General features: G+C 40.1%; 1 protein-coding gene across 3 annotated transcripts in view; it reads right to left on the bottom strand.

Moving 5' to 3' along the window:
• Positions 1 to 2,278: 2,278 nt before the first annotated feature.
• whrna (whirlin a) overlaps positions 2,279 to 14,857 on the bottom strand; it is a 140,093-nt gene continuing 127,514 nt past the window's right edge. For 2 of the 3 annotated variants that reach the window (XM_044333397.1, XM_044333396.1), the window contains one exon: positions 2,279 to 8,520. In XM_044333397.1, coding sequence (XP_044189332.1) covers positions 8,338 to 8,520 — 183 coding nt within the window. In that variant the 3' untranslated portion in view covers positions 2,279 to 8,337. Of the gene's footprint in view, positions 8,521 to 12,027; positions 12,198 to 14,857 lie in introns of all 3 variants that reach the window. The other variant, XR_006398802.1, reaches the window with a different exon arrangement.

Below are 14,857 nucleotides of genomic sequence, written 5' to 3' on the forward strand. Positions count from 1 at the left end.
TTTAGAGACATTACGCAGGGGATTATATATAAAAAAACAAGATCTCTGTAGTTTAAACATCATGTTGAAGCTTTTTTAAATCAACAATGTTATTGATGGAAAGACAGTGTAGACAAGAACAATTGACTCGATGAGAACATTCTTAACCCCAGCACAAGAGTAAAAGAACAAGAGATAACAAAACCAAACCCCAAACTGCCCTTTACTCCCACAATAATGGCTCATATCTACCCACCCCAACCAATCTCCCCTACAGACTTTCCCCTTGTGAAAACACATACTTAAAGTTCTTGCACACACAGACCTATTGATACATGTTCAAAAAGAAAACAGACAAAAAAATAAACAAACACCAGAAAGGAACTGTGGCTCAGATATGTGTGTTTGTGAACCAGTGCTTTACATTCTTCAGACCTTGAAAGAAGAGGCTGGGAGGCAGTTTAGTGCAAATATATTAAATACATAAAAACATGAGAAATGGCAGCGGGCAGCATGTTGAAGCTTTGTAGTGGCTCATTTCAGTGGACTCATGTGAGTGCAATATTAAGATGTGTAGGATGATGTTATACATGTGCAGATTTCATTACAACTGGTTGAAACTGAGAGAAACAGAAAGACAGACAGATGACCACGAAGCTGACAGCCTTCTCATTTACCCAGACATTCCTACAACTATCTGTGTCATTCAAACTTTACCTGAACAAAAAGACTGGGTAGGATGCAACAAGAAACACTAAGGTAGATGTGGCATTTATAAAGAGTACACAATGGCAGAGTATTATGTCCCTGCCACAGACAAATTCATCAAAAAGTCAGTGCCCTATTATCATCTCTTGAAAGACAAGCTGGTGACATGATGACTTCTAATCATAATATTTTTCAGAACCAGGTGGCACAAAGTTGTGGTCTAACCACATACAGGTTAGATGAAAACATCATTTATTTGATAAAAGATCAGAAAAAGTGAAAAATGTCCATCACAATTTCCTTTTAGCCCAAGGGGATGTCATCTTGATATAGTTTGTTTCAACATAAAAATGTAGAGAGAAAAGAGAAAATCAGCAAGTCCGAACATGAGAAGAGCTAGAACCAGGGGACATTTGGCATTTTTGCTCAATAAATTGTTTAAGTGGAGTCAATTTTATTTATAAAGTACATTTATCATTAAAAAAAGGAAATATATGACGGTATTATTCAGTAAAGTACAGTGTGTTGCACTGCTTTGGCAATGGTAAACAATTTAAAAACAGCAATAACAGAGAATTCTGAGCTGAAATGAATCATCAAAGAGCCTGAAAGAGCGAGAGACAAGTTTACAAATGAACAGAATCAGAATAATGTACCAGGATATGCAGGAAGCTTGTGTATGCAATATGCAGGGTCATCTACCACAGGAGACTGAACAAAATATGTGGATACCTGAACACCCATGTCTGATTGTTGAACATCTCGTTCCAAAACCATGAACGTTAATCTGCTGCCATAACTGCCTCCACTCTACTAGGAAGGCTTTCCAAGAGATTTTGGAACCAGACTGCAGGGATTTGTTCCCATTCAGCCACAAGAGCATTAGTGAGGTCAGACACTGGTGTTGGCTGATAAAGTCTGGATCACAGACTACACAACAGTTCATATTAAAGGTGCAGTGTGCAGAATTTAGTTGCATCTAGTGGAACGGACTTGGCAGAAATGGAATATAATATTCATAAATATGTTTTAATTAGTGTATAAATTACCTGAAAACAAAAATTGTTGTGTTTTCGTTACCTTAGAATGAGCCCTTTATATCTACAGAGGGAGCGGGTCCTCTTCCACGGAGCCCGCCATGTTTCTACAGTAGCCCAGATGGGACAAACCAAACACTTGCTCTAGAGAGGGCCTGTCGTGAGTTTCACAGCCACCATAAGTTCTCCTACACACTTTTGGGAAAGGGGGTACTCAGTTTATTGCAATCTGTAACCTCACCACTAGATGCTACTAAATCCTACACACTGCACCTTTAAAGGTGTAGAATGGGGTTGAAGTCAGAGCTCTGTGCATGCAAGTCAAGTTCTTCCACACCAAACTGGGAAAACCATTTATGTATGGAGCTGGCTTTATGTTGAAAAAGGAAAGTGCTTTCACACGATTGCTCACTGTTGCATTAAGATTTGCCTTCATTGGAACTAAGGAGCTTTGCCCAAACTGTGAAAAACAACTCCAGACCGAAGGGCTAAATCAGTGACCACCCCTCTACATTGCTATGTTTCTAACTTTCAAATAAAAGCAGACAGCTTGCTATTTTTATGCAGTTATCTTTATTGAAAAATTAAACACACTTTCTGTATAAATAGCATGTCATTGTACAACACTCCTCGTTAAAATGTGCAGGAAGCAGACAAAAAAGAAGGATGGACTGACTGACAGGAAAACAAAAGCAAAAGTAGATTGCTGAAGAGCACCGCAGGGTGGAAAATGAACACCAACAAAATCAACTTGTGCAGCTAATAAAGCAGGAGGCACAGTCAGTGAAACAAATAAACATTATTGATAGAGTCAACAGGTTGTGTTGGTTGGTTTATGAGTCTGACTTTTGCAGGGAAGCTGTGGTTCAGGGGTGGAGGGGTGGGGGCAAACCATCACACCTTGCACCAATGCCGGCAACATGCCTGAGCCGTCATGTCTCCTGTCAGAGCCAAGGCCAGCACCCCTCTGTCTTGGCGTTTGATTAATGAGACTGTCAGCGGCTGCCATCACTTCCCTCCATCATCCCTCCATCCTGGACGGCCCTTTAATATCAGGTCAAACAGAAGGCCGAGCCGTTATCGGCACTTGTCTACAAGACAGGGTCATCATGGACTTCAGTCATGAAACGTTTCTTTAAGCACTCCTGCAGTTAAAATATGGTTAATTAATGTCTAAATAAATAAATATAGGGTTAACACAATAATGGCTGCTTCTTTTCCCGCAGAGCTTCATTCATCAATTTTTTACATTTGACTTTCTCTGAGACATATTTGCATTTATCTACATTTCACCTGAGCAGGGTAAAGCCAGCAGCAGACAGGGGGTTCAGTGTCTTGCTCAAGGGACCTTTGGCATTGATGAACACATGTAGCTGTTGCAGAGATTGAACCAGTGACTCTCAGGTCACTGAAACGTTTACCTCATTTGCTGTGATGTCAATAAAGTGATAAAATAAGTGAGAAAGTTGCAACTGTCTTGTCCTCTGTAATTGTTGCATTTTGTTGCAGTCCTGTGAAAACCAACAATCTCCAAAATGTCAAGAAATCAGCCTTGTTTTAAAGAGCTGAGTATCAAACCTTAATAACTTTTAGGTGCCGATTATAAAAAACGGTTCAGATTTATATTCTTCACTTATTCTTTGATCAGAGTTTCAAATTTAAATCATAATTTTACTAATTTTAAACTGTATTTAGGCAAAGTTCTTACATGATGGTGCAGGTTTAGACAACATTTAGCATTTAAGAATTTGGCTTCTCTTATTAAGTGATAAGTCTGGTGTTATTCTATATTTTTATTATTGTCAACAAATTCCATGAAAAGACCAGAACCAACAATCCTATTATCAAGTATTGTCTGTGTAGCCAAAGCCTGATCTATCTTATTCCTCTGTGTCATAAAGCTCCATTGTTGTCCAAAACCTAAACACAACAGTGAGTCACACTGTTGCCCTGGCTGACATACTTTTTCACGCCCATGAAAATGCACATTGCAGTTTATATTGAGTCACAGTGTGTGTGCGTCTGCTGCAGTAAATACTCGCTAGAGCGCCAAATGTGAATGAACCCAACATTGAAAATAGTCCCTGACAAGTGTGCTCCTGTTTGAGTAAAGTTTGCTAAAAACTCCAGATGTCTTAGGAAATTAAATTAGAGTACTGTGACCCATTTTTAAAGATTTACATCTTCGGTAGGAGCTTGAGGAGCAGTGAGCTTGGAGTTGAGAGCCACAGACAGAGTGGAGATGTTTGACAGTAATGAGAGACAGACTAATGCACTGTTGGTTTTGGTCTTTTCGTGGGATTTGTTTGAGAACAACATCAGCTTTATCCTTTAAAGGGCTTTGCAGAAAAACAATATTGGTACTGAAACCAAAGTATGCTATCAGCAGGAAAATGTTCAAATGGTACCCAGCTATAATGTGACACAGCATGTTTTAAATGAATCCAAAATGGTTTTATTAGCATTAAAACCAGGAGAAGTCCCTCAACCCATTGGAAAATTGAATCGATCTCAGAAGTTAATTAGAAGTTTTATTTCAAAAGTTTATTTGAAAGACATTAAAAAGCAAATCTAGATTAAATCAAATTTGGAGATATATAGTACGTGGTTTTCCCAGGACAGATTTACCCTTTTATCATATTCCATCAAAAGGCTGTCCATTGTAATGTTTGACAATGAACACTCTTTCCTTGTCTCCTCTCTGTCTGAAGGGAGGTGTCATGTGATGTTTAAACGCTCAAGTTAGAAAAACAAAAGCTTTCATCTGGCTGTGATTCCTTCCACATTAGATTGTTTAACGGAGAGTAATTCCACTGAGAAGACGCACTCCAGCTCTCATCTGTCTTACTGTCTCTCTATCTCGCTCTTGTCTTCCCATCTAAGCTCTCGTTCTCACACGGATACACACACACACACACACACACACACACACACACACACACGCTGATGCATCCTGAATTTTAAGTGTTTTGAGTGGTGGGAGTGATTACGCTCTTTTCCAAATATTGCTTGCATCATGCACTGAATATGTAAACAGTTAATTTCTCCAAATCAGATTAATGGATGCACTCAAAAGCCAGACACTTGTAAATATTAATCAAAACTTTTATGCGTTTAAACGGGTGCTGCAGTTTAATACAGTTGCTGACTGTTTTCATCAAGGCTGTTGACTTATTAATACACAACATCACCTACAAAATGGTTATATGAATCCTGCGACAGGAGTTACTGTTACCGTTAAAGCTTTAATTGTTGTAATATTATTATGATTTACAGGTCCAGGTCGTCCTTTACAAGCCTACAAAACACAGAAACACAAAACAGAGGATTTATCTCAACTGGATCACTTCTTCAGTTGTATCATATCGCTACTTTTATGTCGACTGGCTCTTAAATCTGTGAGGCACAGGGACATTTTCACTGAATTCTGTCTGGTTTTGAAGGCAGCCAGCGAGTTTTGTCTTGCGTTGTTGTGTATGTTGTCCTTCAGTATTCAGTACATACACACAGTATTGTACAGCATGTTTCCTGATCCTGAGCCCTAGAAAACACATTTGAAACAACAAGTGACTTACAACAAAAGTCACATTCAGCAAAATGTTTCTGAATGTGGAAAGTCAGTGTTGAGTTGGAGAAAACCTAAATTTGCCCAATTTTACATAAATGGAGGAATTCTGTGGTCATCTGAGGTGAGGGACGTTTTAAACAATATTTGTTAGGAATTCACTGAGAGTGTATGTTGGCAAGGAGCAAGAAGCAATATTTTTTAACTTAACACTGTGTAATGCGAAAGAAAAACCCACAGAATTATCACAAACTCAGCAGCTCTATGGAGATTTTTAGCCTCTTTTAGCTTGCTGTTTTGGTTTTACAGTATATTTATTGTCTGGTTCTTCCAGCAAAAGCTGTTTTCAGCAAACAAGCTCAGATAAATCCACTATGCGCTGCCTACCCACTAAACAACAGACGGGCAAAGTTAGCGACTAGCTGGTGAAGAAAGCAGAACGTCTAGCAGCTAAAGAACCAGATATTTTTGATGGGAGACCAAAGCAGAGCTACAAGAAGAGTTAATATTGACATTCATCAGGTGGACAGAAATGTGACTCAAAATGAATCAAAGAATGGAACTTAATCAGGTGATAATATCTCACAGCTCTGTGTTTGTTGGCTTGTTTTTGAATCAATTCATGCAGCTAGAAAAGTTGAGTTGTTTTGGTCAGTGTTTACTTGTCAATTGTCCAATTAGCAACAGAACTAAACACTGTAATTTGACAAATGAATAGTTTAATCTGATTTTCATGTTAAAAAATGATAGATTCTTTAAAAAATATATATTTCAGTATAATTGGTCACTACAGGTACAAACATTTCGTATATGGGTACGACCTTTAAAAAAAACCCTACCAGTGCATCCCTAACATTTGCTTTTACTCCATTAAAGCATGACATTTTAAAGATTGACAGCAGGGATATGTTGGAAAAACAAATCATGAATATGGTGTTCTCTTCTTCCAGTTGTCACCCGAATGATACAGCCGTGTTTGATGGCAATTTCTCACAATGTAGCACTGTTGATATTCTTCAAATAGCCCAGACTCCTGCTTCTCTTCCTTGTGTGTCACATGCAGCAGCTACCTTGATGACATTTACATTTGTCTTTTTTGCGGTCCCCTTGTTTTGAGCACTTTTTTTTTGCGTTACATCCATTAACCGGCAGACAGACACACACACACACACACACACATCACTCACATTAAACACATACATAAACCATATCCACACACACACACACATAAAACCTAAAGTAATTCCTCTAATTACTTCATATTTCTACCTGCAGCATAATGAGTTGCTCTAGTGATACATCCTCTTCACGCTCGCACTCTTCCTGAGGAAGCAAATCATCTCCACAACAACAATCACGTCTTATTTGTCACTTTAGACGCTTTCTCATTCTCTCTTCCTCTCTCTCTCTCTCTCGCTCCATCACTCACTCTACCTGATTGCTTATCTCCTAATTGCTTTTCTATAAATGGATGAAATGTGTGTGTGTGTGTGCACGCTTGTTCCATGTGTGAACATGTGTGGAGGAGTGTTTCTAAAATCTTTGGTAGTGTCGTCCTCTAAATGTCTCATTACTCCCCTCTCGGGTGTAATTGCTGCACCAAGCATGGCTTCAGCAAGCTCCCCAGGGAGAATATAATTAAAACTATGAAATTACAAAATAAAATCATCAATTGTTATTCAGCAGGGGGAGCAGCAGAAGAAAAGCTGAGCAGTCTGAGCGAGGAGCTGAGGGATTTTATCCCCACTGAGAGCACATCCACACTAAGTGGGCCAAATCTGAAAACTTATCTTTGCCTTTTTTTTTTTAAATATCTCTTTTCAAATCACTGCACAGAGTGGATGAATCTGAATACACCAGCTTCATGTTTTAGTGTTGATGATGAAACTTGACTGCAGAACAGCTGTTGTTATTAACCGACGTTTATGTTGTCAGATGACTTTGTGATCATAAAATAATGATTTTATTGATGCCTCAGAGAGGCAGCTCAGGAAATATTGTTCATCTGATTAACAGTTAGCATTTGTCACCCTTGATCAAATCACTATTTTATGCCTGCACCGTTGTCTGACAACAGAAACAGAAAGATATGTCAAGGAGAACTTAATTGTGAGTTTGGCTGTATTGATTTTATGAATTCTATTGTTTGTACTGTATTGCATTTTTTAAAATTAGCTGGCTTAGTGTGGATGTAGTCTGAAACACACATACAGATAACAAACAGGGAAGTGGGAGGGAAACAGGAATTATGCTTATGAGTGTGGTGACCAAAAAGACTGCCATCATTCACATGTACAGTATTTTATCAAACAAAATATGAGCATGTTGTGAGTTTTCACGTTAGCCTAACCTTCCTTTTTAATGAAAGGGTGGTAATATGCAAACAGGCCGGTAGCATCAAATGGTTAGAGTCCTGCATCGCTAAGCTTGACTGAATTATCATCATCTTCGAAATATATTACTATATGTTGATGATGCAAAAGAGGTTACGGGTTTTATAATTCATATAGGAGTATCTTTATGTGTACAGTATATATGCATCTGTATCTACATTTGTTCATTTTTACATATACAAATCCAAGCTTGTAAAGTCGAGCGTGAATCAGTCTTAGATGTGCGGTTGTCTCTCAGATAGAAGCAAAAAAATTGATCAAATAAACTGACCAGGGGAAGGTGAGAGTGCTAAGAGGAGTTCCAGTGATTTCAAACGGTGGCAATTCCACAAGTTTTAACACTGAGAGAACAAACAAAAGATATAGGTTTCACTATTTTCCATTGTAGTGCATAAAGTCTCACAGTGGGGAGGTAACACGTTGAAGAAAATCCTGAACAAAGTCCACAGCGGAAGTAATGCCTGGTAAGTGTGAGTATCATGTGTCCAGATTCAGGGGTGGATTCATGGGAAAGGAGAAGAGCTGAGAGATCTGGTGGTGGTTTGTTTATGTCTGTCTAAAAGAGTTGTGCCATTTAAATCAATAGACGCTTGAACATCTGCCCTTCATTGTTGTTGCTGCCCTCGTCATCGTCCTCCTCTCCTCCTCTACTAAGCTATAGTGCTACATTGAACTCAGTCACCAGGAAGTCCACGTAGTCCCTCTCTTTGGTCTTGAAGGCCTCGGCGATGAGGCGTGCGGCGTCCTTGTGCTCACGGCCCCTCAGGGAAACGCCGTTCACCTCCAGGATCACCTGACCCACCTTCAGCTGGCCGCAGTTATGAGCTGAACCTCCCCTCTGAGAGAGAGAAAGACAGATAGAAAAAGGCAAGGTGAATTTTAAGAGAACTTAATTGTTTTAATTTTAAGAACAGATTAAAAAAAACAATAAATGGGCCTCGTGTAATTTTCTCAAAATTAGAAATTTCTCTTTGGCATGGACAAAATTAATGGAAGGTTCAGGCCTGTACAAGTACAACAATATACAGATAGTGTATCTTTCTCCAAAGTGGGAAAAAAATTATAGTGCTAGAGTTCTACATCTTACTCTTGGGTGACATTTTTGTGAGTAAAACTTGCCCACAAACAGGTAACTTTATGAGGCAATTAGGTGATGTCGACTATAAAAATAATTGGATCTCACAAACCTACTTATAAACAGAGGAGAGTCATCAAGTTGAAATGAGACATTTGCTAACATTCTGCTGACTTGGTGGACTTGTACAAGCCAAGTCTTACAGAAAAAAAGTTAAGGTTAAGGATAAGAAAATAAAAACGTTCTTGCATGAGGCTCATTAAATCTACTGTCATGACTAGCTATTCCAAATAAATACACAAAACTTTTCCCATTTCATGTATGAGGAATGACAAAAAACAAAAAACACAACCATCTCCATTTTGTACAGGAAAATATTAAAAAATAAAATGAGAGTCATATAGATTGAATCACTTGATAAAAGTTTCTGTTTTAATGCTGTGTCATAAAACTGAGCAAGGACATATTGTACGTACTATACATCATTTCTGGCTGCCATCTTTGTTTGGTTGAAGGCATGTGGTTACAGGTTATGAGAAGAGAATCGACTTTACTTTGCAGTTGAAAAATATTTTTGCTACCAGCAGGATAGAAGAGTCTTGGATGGGTTTGGAAATGGCATCAAAAAAACTGATAAGTGCTGTCAAACAACCTGCAGGATTTTCTTCTGTCTGTCTCAAAGGTAAAAGCGGTCATCAAATAAAAGAACCGGGACTAACTGCAGCTCAGTTCCAAGGCTAGCAAGCCAATAAAGACTTGTTCTCTCTGTAGCTCAGGGGCCCTGCAAAGAGTTTTTATGACAGTTTGAGATCCTTACTTTTGTTCTATTACAACCAAGTAAATGAGGTCTTCTCAGTGCCTCACCTAAAATTTAAACATTGCACTACAAATGTGACAGGTACCTCATCAGCATACAGAAATAGAGACATCTTGTCACAGAAGAACACATTCGCAGACACACAGATACTTAAATATACACACACTCACCCCTGCAGTCTGGCACTCAAAGCACACAGTGACAACTCAGCAGGAAATATATGCAACCTCACGTCTTCTATAAGAAGTGTGTGATCACCAAAATGAAATGCTTTCCTCCACACCGGCAACACTACCCTCTCACAGTTACATCCTCGCACATTCCAACACATCTGTGATCAGAAAAACGTTTTCTGTTATTGACACCCTGAGGCATTCATGCACAGGACACTGTGAGCTGTCTATTCACAAACCACAGAAGGACTCTGGTCTAATTTCTTGAGTAAGTCTCAGCTTAGTTCCTTGGTGGGGGATGGAGGTGGGGGGGCATTTTTCACCTCTATTTGACAGTCAAAAGTGTAGTGAGACAGGAAACATGGGTAGAGAGAAGGGTATAACATGCACAGGGACCTAATTGGGTTCAGACCCTAAAACGGGTAACACACAGTTGCCATTGTGCTGTTCAGTAGTATTCAGAGTTGGCAAAGTCCAATATAATACTCTGTGTGAAAACACAGTCAGATACCAAAGCACTGAGAAGTTTGTTGCAGTGTAGAGTTCTAAGTTCTGACTCCATTCTTTCTGACAGTCATCACCGGGCACCGGTCGATGTTGCAAAGCCACTTCAGCCGCAGCACCTCTCTTTCAGCTGCAGCTGTTAACGTAACTACAGTGGTCACTTCCACCTCCATACTTTGTTGTGTCTGATTCCACGGCATGATAACAGTAGCTCCACATCTCTGATTCCAACATGGAGGGACATCATGAAACTAGTTTTCTTCCAAATATACTGCTATTTTAGTGTCTGCTTTTATCTATCACTAGCAAGAAAGCAATATGGCAAACAGATTGTTTTGGTCCCTGAGTTTGGAGACCCCCCTTTGGCAGTGCTTGAAGGCACCACTATAAAAAATGAGTGTAGTTTTAGTCCAAGACAGATCTCCAGAGGACTTTTGCAGCTGGATGAAGAGGGATATTTTAATACAGGGAAGACAGAGGAAAGTTTAATGATATTCAAATATAGGTACTTCCTGTATTAGAACCATAGGAATCAACTTGAGAATTAGTGAAGTTGCTTCTTCAATTTTGGATGACTGTAGTGCATGAATTATGTCCATTGCCAACATTCAGCACCAGCCATGACCTCTGCATGCCTCTTTCTTACTCTTTTTACAACTTTTTACACACTCATCCATATGCCACTGCAAGCCTCTGCAATAATGTCATAGCAGCTTGGGTGAGGATCTGGCTCCTTGTTGATGCCTGGCTTGAGATTGGCTGTGCTACCCCCCCCACCCCCCCGAGTAAATCACTTCTTCCTCTGCCTATTTCCAAAACACACCAGCACCAAAGGAAGCCACCATATGTTCGAGACAAAAGGAATGAAGATGGTTTTGCCTCCTTCCCAGTGGACCTTCTGGTGTGCTAGCAGTAGATTTGTCCACAGTGCCCAATACAGTATCAAGATTGCAGTGGCACCTCTTGCGCAGCAGTCAGTACACATCAATGGTCGCATACGGTGTGTACATGGCCACAGAAGAGATGAAGTATGGATGGGCACAAAAGGCATGCTGAGACCTTAAGGCCACGGAGGTCACTATGGCACAAGTGATTTTCATGCTAGAAACCGGAGTTCACATCCTGTCTCAGACTAGCAATTAGTGCTGGTTTTTGAACTATGAATATGATCTTTCTCTGGCCTTAACCAAGCAGTTTCAGTGTCCTTACCTCTGCCTAACCTGAAACATACTGTATCTGATAAATACACTGTATGCTACCTGCAGCAACAAAGTCTCATCCAACAAAGTTAGCTGCTAGCCAGAGAAAAAAGTGGAACAGCTAGAAGCTAAAGAGCCAGACATTTTTCTCATGACTTGACCAAATCAGGACTACAGTAAAAGGAGAGTGAATATTGGATTACATCAATCAGATGGACACAAACACTTTTCGAAATTAATTATTTTGGATGTGTAAATATGCTGCGTTTTGCTAAGACATTAGCCATATCAACTTTGTCAGGCAATAAATTGTTATAGCTGTGTGACTGTCAGCAACTTTTAACTTAATTTAAACCCCCAAATCTACCAGCCTAGCTATACAGGCTCCATTTTCTTGTGGTCTTAATAACACATCAAGTAAGATATAACATCATGTTTTTCTTTTTTGCCAGTTTCATCCTCCTCCTCCTCAGGACAGCTGACCTCATTATGTGCCACTATGATGGCTATAGAAACACCAGCAGTGCCTTCCCCTTTAGGACTGCATTATCTTATTTACTGAGTCTAGAACAATTACCCTGAGCTACAGGAACAGTCAGTCGTCACGATGGGAAGATGGCAGTGATAACAGGCTGTCGCTTCAGGAGGGGGTGATGGGGACTGATAACGTCCGGCCAGCAGGCAGCTGCTTACTCATCTGTACTTCATCCTTAGCAGCTGTGATCGAGGTGACTTGAGGCGAGAGCCCTTGTGTCCAGACAGATAGGAAAATCAGACACCAGAGGTTTGCTGTATCTCAACTCCACTGTGCTTACTTCCAATGATGCAGAGAGACAGTATAATACAGGGCACTGGCTTTGATGTGATGCCATCATCTGTCCCCTGAATAGAACCCATGCCCCTTGGAAAGCCAAATTAACCTTTTTTACCTCCTTTTTTTTCCTCAAGGCAAATGTATCATTCTGATGCGTGGTCCTGACTGGGAGAAGTACTGAGGTTGTGTACCTTGCTTGAGGGCCTAATAACATTGAGTTAGCTTTCCCCAGGTAACAGGGCAAAGTTTTCAGAGCTCACTTTTCCACCTTGAAAACGGAAAATGCAGAAAGTCTCCCGCTTTTTCCGTAACAAGTGACCTCGAGGCTGCCATGTTATTAATGTCTCTAAATAACTGTGAAGCGCTACAGTGTTATTGTTCGGGGATGTAGCAGCGGTGTCATGTAACTGTGGCCTCCTCTCGTTTGTAATCAATAAAGTTTGCACCTCGGCAAACCAAAGTTTGTATTGGTGTATGCTATTACAAAAATGTGAAGCAGTAATTAGAGACCCATAAATAACTTCAACTTGATTAAAATTTCAATCTTCTTGCCTGAATGGTTTAAATTAACTCTGTTAAACTAAGCTTCTGAAATGTGTTTTAAACTTGTTTCAGGCAGCTGCACTGGACCTTCTCATGTCCTAAAAAATCCATGCGACAGTGAGAAAGCAAAAGTTTCCTCTGCTATTATCCATTGCAATCAGCTGCCTTTTTATTTTTAGACTTTCAGTGAAGTGTCTGTGAGGTTTAAAGGGATTGGTTAGAAGTCAGTGGCCTCATCTCTTGAGCGTAACTTTCTTTTCTCTCTCTGTGCTCATAAAACATTTGATGTCACAGACAATCCTGGGCTGAAGTGAGGATTTGTTACTTGCATATCGGTATGGTAATTGAATGAAGACACAGCTGCAGTGCTGGCCTTCTTGAAAAGTGACAAGTTAATGTTTGCCCCTTTCTTTCAATAGTTTGTTGGCTTGGCAACATTTTTGTGATAAACGTAAAAAAAATATACTATACCGTTTGGTGGAAGATCAGATGCTAGTGCCTGATACTACCACTTCTTCTTCTGACAGATGCTTTGATCATATGTCTTCTGTCTAATTGTTATGTCTCTGATTTTTTTTCTGACTGGTGAGTGAATGAAGCTAAGATGAGGTTCATACAATGATGTAGCAAAGAGACACCAGTGATATAAAATTAGCCAAGCTGAGTTCTCACAAAACCAGAAACACATGCATAAGATAAAAAAGTTTAAAAGAACCTGATATTCCATCTTCTTGCATTTGTCTTGGGATTTGTTTACTTGGTCCCACTGCAACCCTAGCCTATAAAAACCTTCCTCCCACCTACTCAGCCGCCAAACACCCAAATACTGCACCCACCCACAACACCAGACCTCTGCATAAATCCTCATCCCTCCTCTCCCTATTAACACCGTTCTCACTTCTTTTGCATCCTTCACTCACTCTTGCCGTCTTTTCTTCCAGTGCACTCTTTGATTTTGAATGTGCTGATTTCCAATCCTTTTATCCCTCCTCTCGCAATCAGCAAGCCTTTTTTATTTCAATCACCACCTCTTTGGAGTGGGAGGCTGAGAGACAGCTTTGAGTGGGGTGTGGACTGTCGTCTGTAGCTGCTCACTGCACTGATCTTAAAATTGTAACTCCCTGGTTCTCTGAGGTTAGAAAATGATTAGTTCTACAGATAGTCCTGAGCTAAGGCTTTGATGTCTCGCAAATTGCCATGCCAGACAGATATACGCACACCCAGTCACCGTAATAGCTTTCTTTAAAGGTGACTAACCTGTCATTTCTAGCTAAGCTTTCAATATTTGGATATCACTCTGTGTAGCTGGGGGATCTAAATTTTCCAACATTTTTCAGTATAAACATGCTTTAAATGTAAGATCTCTGCTAAAAATGTAAGAAATTCAAGTTACAATCTATTCAGCCTCATCATTAAAGCTGGAGTGTGGGACTTTTGTCTCCTCCTTCTGGCATAGAGAGTAAAGGGGGGCGCTTGGCTGTGATTGCCTGAGTACAAAGATGTTACTAGGACGAGGGGAGAACATTTCTCTTCGTCTGATAACGTTAAAAGCAAAGTTAGATTTTTCAGTCGGCTTCCTGACTCATTTTAAGAAAGATGAGAGAAAAAGAGAGAGAGAGCTGAGAGCACCAGCGAGCGAGAGAGAGAGAGAGCAGCTGTGGTTGAGTGAGCTAGAGAGTGAATGAAGAGAGGGAGCAGTGGTAACGAGAAAGCTGGTGAATCAGATCAATGAAATGTTATTTACTGATTGTTTCACAGCAGTTACGTTCTAGAGCGCAAACACGCCCACTTACTCCACTCAACCCTGCAGCGGTGCACTGCAACACCTGGTTTGGTCTGAATACGCCTGACATGTGCGCACCCCGAATGACAGGCACACAGAGAGAGCCGGTGAAAACAGATATATTCATTTATTATTACATACATGTATTATGGATTTTTTGACAGCCCACCAGGATTTGTCCCAGTAGCTCGATGGCCAGTAAATACTGGCTGTAACCTTCTGATGCGACTGTAAAACAGTGGATAAACTGTTAGCATCACACAACCC

Source organism: Thunnus albacares, chromosome 18 (assembly GCF_914725855.1).
Source record: "Thunnus albacares chromosome 18, fThuAlb1.1, whole genome shotgun sequence".
NCBI classification, from domain to species: Eukaryota; Metazoa; Chordata; class Actinopteri; order Scombriformes; family Scombridae; genus Thunnus; species Thunnus albacares.